At 38.0% G+C, this 9,661-nt stretch overlaps 1 protein-coding gene across 7 annotated transcripts in view; it reads right to left on the bottom strand.

Moving 5' to 3' along the window:
- Positions 1-546: 546 nt before the first annotated feature.
- The window catches only part of PDLIM5 (PDZ and LIM domain 5), a 112,344-nt gene continuing 103,229 nt past the window's right edge, over positions 547-9,661 (bottom strand). For all 7 annotated transcript variants that reach the window (XM_010710007.2, XM_031553113.1, XM_010710011.2 and 4 more), the window contains 4 exons: positions 7,393-7,573; positions 6,244-6,364; positions 2,445-2,560; positions 547-1,745 (listed from right to left, as the gene is read on the bottom strand). In XM_010710007.2, the coding sequence (XP_010708309.1) occupies positions 1,656-1,745; positions 2,445-2,560; positions 6,244-6,364; positions 7,393-7,573 (508 nt within the window). In that variant the 3' untranslated portion in view covers positions 547-1,655. The remainder of the gene's footprint in view (positions 1,746-2,444; positions 2,561-6,243; positions 6,365-7,392; positions 7,574-9,661) is intronic.

The raw sequence follows: 9,661 nt of genomic DNA, 5'->3' as shown, positions 1-9,661 counted from the left end.
TACTCAACCATAGTAATTTTTTGTATTTTTTCCCAGGACTTTATATCTAAATTTCTTCTTGTTATCATTTAAAAAAACAAACAACAAAAGTCCAAACGAAAAAAGAAATCAGAAGAAAACAAACAAAAAACCTGCCCAGTAAATGGTCAAATGGTCATTTTGAAAGTGTATTGGAAAGAGCACTGAAGCCTAACACAATTCAGCTCTAAAATCCCAGTTGAATTTAATAGCACATAAATGCATTTTGCATCAGAAATCTAATATAGCCCCAAAAGGGCATCCTCTGTTGTGCATCTCTGTTGGAGTAAATTCACCCCTTGCAGAGGGTCATTACCCCTCCCTTATATACTTACTATTACTCCATAACACTTGAGCCCTAATTTGAAGACAAGTGCAAATTAGTTGGTGCATAGGTCTCGTGCTGATTCTCTTTATGGACATGAAATTCATACAGGATTGGCAAAATCTCCTGGCTTGCAATAAATATATAATGGCAGTATTGTCTCCTTTCACCTGCAAAATCTAAGAAATACTGGACTGCTTGACTCAATGTTACATTATTTAATAATATATTCCTTGCATCTGCTGGAAAGGAGAGAAAAAAGCAAAACTAATAAAAATCTTAACAGCTGAGCAAGAAAATAAGTTTTCAGTACACTACCTGGCACACCACCAATATACGTATTTATAAGCTACATCATAAATAGTGTACTAAGAGAAAAACAATGTCCTCAGTTGCATTTCAGAAGTTTCCCTCATTAAACACCAAAGCATCACATTGAAGTTATAAACACTTTTATGCGTAGATTCAATGTTTTTTCCTTCCCGAGGCATTGAAAACTTCCTAAAACTTCAGCTGTGAACAGTAGACTCCCACTTCCTTATACTGAAGATCTGATCTGACATTTCTATCTTGTCAAATGCACCTCAACTAGCACTTTGTTTTGGCTAGTGTTCTGGTAATATATGCCATGATGTAAGAAACAGTATCTCATCTATGCTTTCTTTCAAGTGGCCTCTTCTAAGTCACTCCTGTTTGCTTGTGTAGCCACCTATGCTTAACTGCTTTGTAAAAACATATGTACTCTGCAGGCCCATCAGAGACTTCACTGCTAAAGGCGCAGATATGGGTTCATAAATCAGAGCATCAGATGAAATTATCAGTTGTTGAACTGCATACATACCAAGTAAGCCTATTTTTGCTTTGAGTTCCTTTTTAATGGAGTTTAGCTTCAGTACTTCTAGATACACTTTAAAAAAACATCAGCAAAATAAAGTGATCTGGATCACTGAAGCCAATCTCCTTTCGTTTGTTGAACAGCAGCAAAACCAACACATTAGTATCAGGTATTTATTTTTAGAGAAGTTTCCTTCCTCATATGTAAATATATATAAATGTGGTCATAAAATCATGAACCCAGTAATATGCCAAATGCAGATGTAAAGGCTTGGGTTTGATTCCCAATTCCCATCTTTTTATGAAGCAAATCCCTAACTGATAAAGACTTTAAAAATAGCGTACAAACACCTATTTCCACATTTCTCTTCCATTTTTAACATAGCATACATAAATAATTTTAACCAATTATTGAACACTGACATTTTGACCTTTCCTTCTGCTCAGTACGTTTGCTAAACAAGATGAGCTCCAAGAATCAGATGTTGACAGAGTGAGCATGTTTCTTGCAGAGTGGCTTGTCCTTCTTGGAGAAGAAAGCCTGACCCTCCAAACTGTCATTACATACCTGAAATGGGATCAGAAAGAAAACAACACCCAATTCAGATGGATGAATTGCACGACACATTATTCAGAATGCCTAGTCATGCAACTGTAGTATGAAAAAGTATATTCAAAGCCCAACAGTTATTACCATTTTTCTCAGGGGTATTCTGTAATGCAAAGTTAATGGTCAATGCAAGCATAGCCTTCTTCTTTAAGTCAATAGGTTCTTAACTTGGAGCAGCATTTACAAAAATGTATCCCACCAACAGGATTTCGATGTGTGTGTGTGTGTGTGTGTGTGTGTGTGTGTCTGTGTGGTGAGAGAGAGAGAGAGAGAGAGAGAGAGAAAGAGAGAAAGAGAGAGAGAGAGTGTACGCCACAGAATATTAAAAGGTCATACTTTGGCTACAGTGTCTTTATATCAAAAGCACTCTCGATACCTAAGAAATGCAGCCTGTTCCTTTATGGCCTTCAACATTTGTTTTAGGGAAGTAAATGTCAAGAGTTAAATGCTAGGACACAGGGCTGCAACTCACGCCAAAGCATCTGGACTGATGCCAAAGGCTCACAATAGCAACATACCTTCCAAATAACTGTGAAAGTGCTTTTTGTTTGGGTTCTGAGGACTGAAAGGCATTTTAGCTGTAACTCCTCTATCAGTCAGGTTAGCACAAGTACTGCCGCCATGGGATTGTTTAAAAAGTAGAATAGCTTTACTTACCGAACATACAAAGCAAGTGTCATGCCAAGTGTGGCCAAGGGCTTCAAGGAACCTGTCTCCAGCTTCAATGGGGAATTCACAGCCGTGACACATAGTACCAAAGAGGGCATAGTAATCTGCATCAAACACAAATTTTTAAGATGAAGTATACACAGAAAAGCAAGATTGACCCCTAGAAATTTTTGTGCTTTTCTTTCAATGGCAGTGGATCTGCACTCGTTGAGTTTTGCAATATTAAGTACAAAGTATAAAGAGGACCTAGACTGAAAGAAAGGGATATCCTCCTTTCACTGGCAATTCAGTTCTCTTCCCCTTCTTATCCTTTCAACTGAGCAAATTGAGCACTGTTTCCATCTCCTTGGTGTTTCATTTCCTTGAGAACAATAGAGTGCCAGCAGGAGGGGGAAGGCACTCCCTGCAGGGCACCAGTGCAGACCCTGCCTGCTTCTTATGTTCTCTCAAATTGTGCTTTGAAAGCATGCCCTGGTTTCATGCTGCCTGCTTACATGACAAACCTTGGTTGCATTCTGGCACAATATTTGTCCTAGATTGTTTTACACAAAATCATATAATATTTAACCTCCCATCCTAAACAGAATCTAGCAATGTATAACAAGTCAGAGGAGTCTTCTAGTCACTAGAGCTTATTTCATGGGTCTTTAAAACACAACCAAACAAAACCCAGATACTTTAGCCAGTATACCTATTGCATTTAACAAAAAGTACCACTACAGCATCAGGATGGTTATTAGCATCTAGTGTTGTTGGAAAGTATTCATACCATTATTTTTAAGGCAGTGGAGAGCTTGAAAAAGAGAGAGCAGGGCAAGAGATATATATGAAGTTGTATGTATGGCACATACAACCTTCCATATCCTCACGCTCCCTCTGCATGGGAAAGTTGCTTCTCTGTGCAGATCCATATCATGGACCATGAGACACTACAGCCCTCCACTTCCAACTGTGCAGACCTAAACTTCAATTCAAGTTGTCTGGTCTTTCCTGTTTATTTCTACTTTCAGTGCTTTTTCCTGCACAGAACACAATAGCACTATGGTTCTAACATTAAAAAAATTGGGATCAGCAAGCTGTCATGCCAAATGTATAATGTCACATAGCATTACATCTTCATAAAATGTATAAAGTGACAACCCTAATGAAGCTTTTAACTACATCCTTTATAGTAACACTCCAGCCCTTCCAGGGAAATCAGATATTGAGGCCCTTCATCAGGAAGACTTAAAAAGAGCAGCACAGAGGCTACAAGGAGATTCTGTTCTTTTGCTTGATTATTGAGAGATATATGACATAGTGTTAATTGCTGCAGTGACAACAGAGTTTTATCATGTGTGCCCAGCATAGGGAGAGTCCTGTTTCAGTTCAGTAAAACAGTGTTTTCTATAGGGACCTCAAAGAGCATCATCTGGACAAGAAAAGCTACCAGCAGCAAGAAACATCTTCACCAATCTCCTTCCTTTGTCTATGCTGTTGGAATGAATTTGGAAATGTTAAGAAGAAGACAGGCAGTGAAAATATCAAATGGAAGAACACCTCCATCCAAAACCTCTGAAGGACAAGGTCTCATGACCATGCTGTCTCAGCTCTTCACACTCATGTTCACACAGTCTTCTACTGATTTTTTCCTGGTGCCAGCCATTACAACATTTTGTAACGTGCACTATAGTTTGTGTTACTAACTTTATTGGCTTTTCTTCTGAAGAAAAAGTAAGAGATAAGGGAGAATGAAGGGCATCAGCTTTCTTTGGCTTTCACATACTTAAACTGCGATACCACAGGAGGCTTCCAACACACTTCTCATATAATAATACAGTATTCCCTGCATGCAGCACTTTCAAAACTAGGTTACTAACTGCGATATTTTAAAGTTGTAGACATCTGCACATTTAATTAAATTTTAACACTCAAATAAAAGAAAATAAAATTGAACTTTTTGCAGATTAAAGCACCCTCTTACTAATAATCATCAGTGTGACAATTTAAAATACAAATTTAAAATTAGAACCCTCCATTGCATTAGGAAGAAGGAAATTTGGCAATGACATTTACTCCCTATTCCTTTAAAATTAGTTACAGGCCCTTAAATCCAGCTGGACTGAAAGTCTTTGAAGAACGAAAACGTCTCAAATTAACATATAGTTAGAGAACCAGAGCCATCACAGCACATCACTGTCAACAGCATCTTGCAGAACGTGTCTGCCTTAACTTGCACTAGGGCCTTTTATCTCAGAAATAAATTTCACAAATAGTATAATATTCTTGACCTTTTATCCATGTTTCCTGCTTGGAGCATAGAAAAGCGTGCATTTTGTGCAAGGGAGCTGTAACAGTAGCACAAATCAATACACTGCACAAGATATGGGTCATTTGGTGAGAGAACAAGAATTCAGTGTTAGCAGAACAAACCCAGTCATGAGCTTTCCACCCAAAGGGAAGTAATCAATCCCTCTGGTACTATTTTTGAATCATGAAATAGATCTAAGATCAGGGGCTTCAGACAGCTTCAGGATGAAATTTCACCATGCTGTCACACTGGAGGATGCTGTTTGTATATCCATTTCCTGTGCTGCTCTACAAATCCAATAGGAGCAACATGTTACCCTACTTGTGTAACTGAATTAGCAGTAACCTAGTTTGTCCTTCCACATCCGCCAACACCTCATCAAACCTGCTCCAATAGAAAATATGGATAAATTTTGCCTGCCTTCTTCACCCATTCAGCGTCTATTATTCTTCATAGCACCCACTTTGAACAGCTGTGGGATCAACTTGGAAGGAAATCTCAGCTTCAAACAATTTATTAGGATTTCGAACTAGATTTCTTCCCGGTCAAACTACTTCCACCACTTGGTAAAAATACAATGCTCCTTACAGTAAAGGAAAAACATGGAAAAACTTTGTCTGACAATTCTGACACAGATGTAAATAATGCACAGTGCAAAAATAGACAATTTTAATATATTGCTTTTCTTCTACGTGGAATTGTTTTACAAATGACATCTATTTCTGCCCTAGCACAAAATAGCACAAGGGAAGTTTTAAGAAGACTAAGAAATTGATATAAATGGAAAAATGTTCATGTTAATCATATAAAAAGATACAATTAGCTGGAAGTGCTAACTAAACAAAACAAAACCAAACAAAAAAACCCCTGAATTTCTTTGCCACATTTTTCATATATTACTGCTCAACAGGCTTTCATATGCTATACTCTTATCACTGTATTTTTCTCCCGGTGTCCTTATTTACTTTTTTATTTTTATCCTAAGCTTATGTTTCACAGACATTATCCCTGAATCTGCAAACACTTCCTGGGCAGACTGCTTGCTCTTGGAAGTAGCCTCTCCACTGTGAATAAGGCTATTCAAAGAAAAGTACATTGCTCTACAGATATTTGCTCATGTAATAAATAAGCAGATCAAGATAAACTATTATAAAGCCAACTAGAAAATCAACTTAAAATGCTTTGCTGTATCACTGATACCTACATTTGAGAACTTAACAGAAATAACAAGTAAAACCAGTGACAAGAAGCCTGCTCCTACTGAAACCAATTAATAGGTTCTTACCATCTTCTCTGCAAAAGAAACCCACTGCTAACTTTAAGCGTCTACTACATTTATTGTTAGCGTGAACTGAAATTTCAAAGTTATATGAATTTGCTGGGACACTTCTGTATCAAAGTGAAGCTTGAGAAAAAAAGAATTAATATTATTTTTTAAACCTTATTAAGCTGTTTCTCTGCACAGCTGCATTAATCTTTGCTTGTGTTACTTCTTACCCATCTCACAGTAGGGATCACCATCTTCTAAGTGGAAGACATTATTGCGGATGGGGTTATGACAGGCCACACACACGAAGCAGGAAACATGCCAAGTTTGTTTCAAAGCATTTATTACTTCCTGTTGGGATTAGAAAGAGAGTTATTAACACATTACTTTGATGTGACGACTAGATTGTGGTGACAGTGCTTCCACACTTGGTTCATTTCAAGAATACTTTGCTTCCTACTGCTACTTCGAACACTGTGCATACAGTTTCTGCTGACGTTAAACTCTATACAGTGATTTATTTACGGCACATTTCCTTATTTGTCAGAAACAATTCTACATGAACCTACCAAAAAACAAGGAGCCTGACATATTTAACAACTCATTTGTTCCCTTTCTTCATCTTACTTAGGATCTTATCTACCACAGTCCCCTGAAGTATGAAAAGAAATGTCTTTGACATCTCCTGAAGTCTGTGAATAGTTAATCATAAATTATCATGCTGAAAATTATTACTGCTCCGTGTTGTTTTGTAAGACAATATAATGCCAAATATGACTTGAGAACCATGCTGCCAAAGCCCTGCATGACCCCAGTTGCATAAGAGTACAGACACGCCATTTTCTGCAATAAAGCAGTGAGCAATGAGCTGGCGGGCTCAAATTAGTAATATTAGTGCCGAGTGGGATGATACATCTTTCTATTAGCACTACCATAGGGAATATTTCACTATTTCAAGTCTAGCCAACCAGTGTGCTTCCCAGTGTTCAGTTTGGTTAAGGAGGATTATTTATTTTCCTTTCTTTTTTTCCTCCATTTCTGCAAAATTAAAAGCATTTTGCTCAAGAAAATCTAGTAATATCAAACAGTTACAGAACAGATTAATGAAAATAGGGGCTTAACTTGAAAGATCACATGAGACTACACAACTATCAGAATGCTAGAGAGAGACTGAAAAGGCTCAATGTTTAATATATACATACATATATATACATACATATATATACATATATATATATATATCCCATATGTGATGGGAACATAAGAGGTATGCCAAGGTACATTTGGAGGAATACAGACTAAGAATTTCATTACTGAGATGCAGCAAACACAGTAGTTAATGCTCCCACTAAAGTTTGGGTTAGCCTCTGATCACTTACTCCAAGGATCTTCTTCTGGCACTTGGAACACTCAGGTGCAAAGAACTTCTCATAGCAGACCTCACAGTACAGAGCCCCTTTCTCTTCCACAAATCCAATGTAAGCCATGGAAGTTTTGCAGTGAGCACAGTTAAATTCCTCTGGGTGCCATGACTTCCCCAAGGCCACCAAGAAAGGTCCTCTGGTTAGGAAGAAACGATTAGTTAGCAAATGTCATTGAAGTGGTGGAAGTGATTCCTGCTGAAGCTTTTAATTTACCTCTGCAACACCATGGCACCGTTCAGAATGTGGTATTGCTCCACGCCTCTTCCCTTGGATGGGATTGTGAGAAAGTGCCAAGTGTTGACTAGTGCTATTCACATGGTACTATCTCCCAGAGACCCATGACCCCAGTGATGACTAATTTTTTTCGCTTCGTGCCATTTCAGAAATCCTGTTTTAGTATTGCATTGAATACAATGCTGAAGTGGCTACTAAGGAAAAGGAAGAAAAAAAAAAAAGAAAAGAAAAAATAAAAATGTTACATGTTCCCAGCTGTTTCTATCTACTGCAAAGAGACTCAGTGATAACATCAGCTCTCTTCCAGCATGTAATTGTATCAAAGCCACAAATGTTAAAGCACCCTTGACTCCACTGAGAGCCAATTAAAACATTTTCTTGTAAAACAAAAATTCCATAGCTGTCCTTATACAACAAGTTTTTTGCAAGATAGACCATTCAGTTGCTTTTTGTGTGTTTGCTTGTTTTCCCCAGAAGCTAATTAATATTGGACCATTTTCTCCAAGAACAGAAGATCTTCTCCCTTCCCCTCCCCCCAAACACAAAGCATTTGTCTGGCAAATGCAATATGGTTAATGCACAAAATGAAATCTGCCTTTTCTATGCAAACAAACATCTTAGTTTTTAAGTCATAAATCTCTAGCATATATCACTGCATCAGCATTCAATTGAAAACATAATCAGCATGCTTAATTTCTTTAACAAAAATATTTACTTTTATGAGGTGTCTCCTGAGTCCCACCAACACTCAACCTTTCAGAATTCAGGTTTTAAGTGAACACTGTGGCTCAAGCTCATTTCTCACATCAAATTTCACACTTCTGTGATACCACTAATAAAGATACCATTCTTACAGTAACATGTCAGGATTTTTTCCTGATCTAATACTTCACTGCAGAAGAAGTGCAAAGTATTAGCTAGTGTCACCACCCTATTTGCTAAACAATTTTGGAAACCGAATAAGAAACAAAGATGTTTTTGTATAAGAGATTCTCTGATGAGCAAAGAAATGACAACAATAGAAACAAAAACCTTAAAATTTGTTTCCAGGGTTTTGCTAATTGTTAGATAAGAAAATAAATGAGCAGAGGGTGATGTCTCTGGGAGGAACAGATAATTTTTTTTTTCTATGTTTTCTCTGTAGATGTTATATATTCTCAACAGGTGGAGAAGTCAAAGACCGAAAGACTGAAGCAGATTTAGGATTCATGTGTATGCTGCAATGACAACGATACTGAAGCAGTTTCTTCCATTCACCTCTGATTATCATAAAGAAAGCAGTGAAACAGCTCCTGGAGTAGCTCCCAGCCCTCAAGGAGTGAGCCTGGGGATCCCAGTGGATGCCTGAGCAGTGCGAACACTGACCTAACCTGATACCCTCCAGCTGCCATACAAGCACCTTTCTGCATCAGTTGCCCTTTCAGTTATGTACTGATCAAACAATACAAGTCCTTGTGTACAACAAAGCACTCTCCTGGTGCAGTGTCAGCACAGGCTAATTTAATAGATTCATTAAGACAGGACTGACATCGAAGAGGCTCTCTCTTGCTACAGGCAGGATTGAGTTTCTGGACATCTGCATTGCAATGATAGGCCTGGTTAGTTATGAAATGGAAAGAAAGCATGCTAGCGACCAGAGGGGAAGGAATTTTTACAACATCTGCAACATTTAGCTCTTCACAGTTTACAATTCTGACATATTGAGATTAGCCATTCAAGACAGCATGTAGGACTCCAGATGGAAAGTGCGCAAGAGTGCATCTACAGAGTTTCATTCCCAAAAGTCCCCAGGAAGCTGTGGCTGTGCCCTGCACAATGTTTCCTAGGTGTTCCATTAGCAGGCTTGCTCCCTGTGCACATGTGTCCAAAGGAGCACTTTCTAAATGTGATTTCACTTTTAATCAGGCCATAGTTTAAACATGTCAAACTGACATTGTAGCTTAATGATGCCTGTTACTTAAAAGCTGCCCCAAAGCATGTGGGAAGAAAA

The sequence above is a fragment of the Meleagris gallopavo genome, chromosome 4, assembly GCF_000146605.3.
Source record: "Meleagris gallopavo isolate NT-WF06-2002-E0010 breed Aviagen turkey brand Nicholas breeding stock chromosome 4, Turkey_5.1, whole genome shotgun sequence".
Classification (NCBI taxonomy): Eukaryota; Metazoa; Chordata; class Aves; order Galliformes; family Phasianidae; genus Meleagris; species Meleagris gallopavo.
The sequence above is the reverse complement of the archived record's forward strand: the minus strand, read 5'-3'. Positions and strand labels throughout refer to the sequence as shown.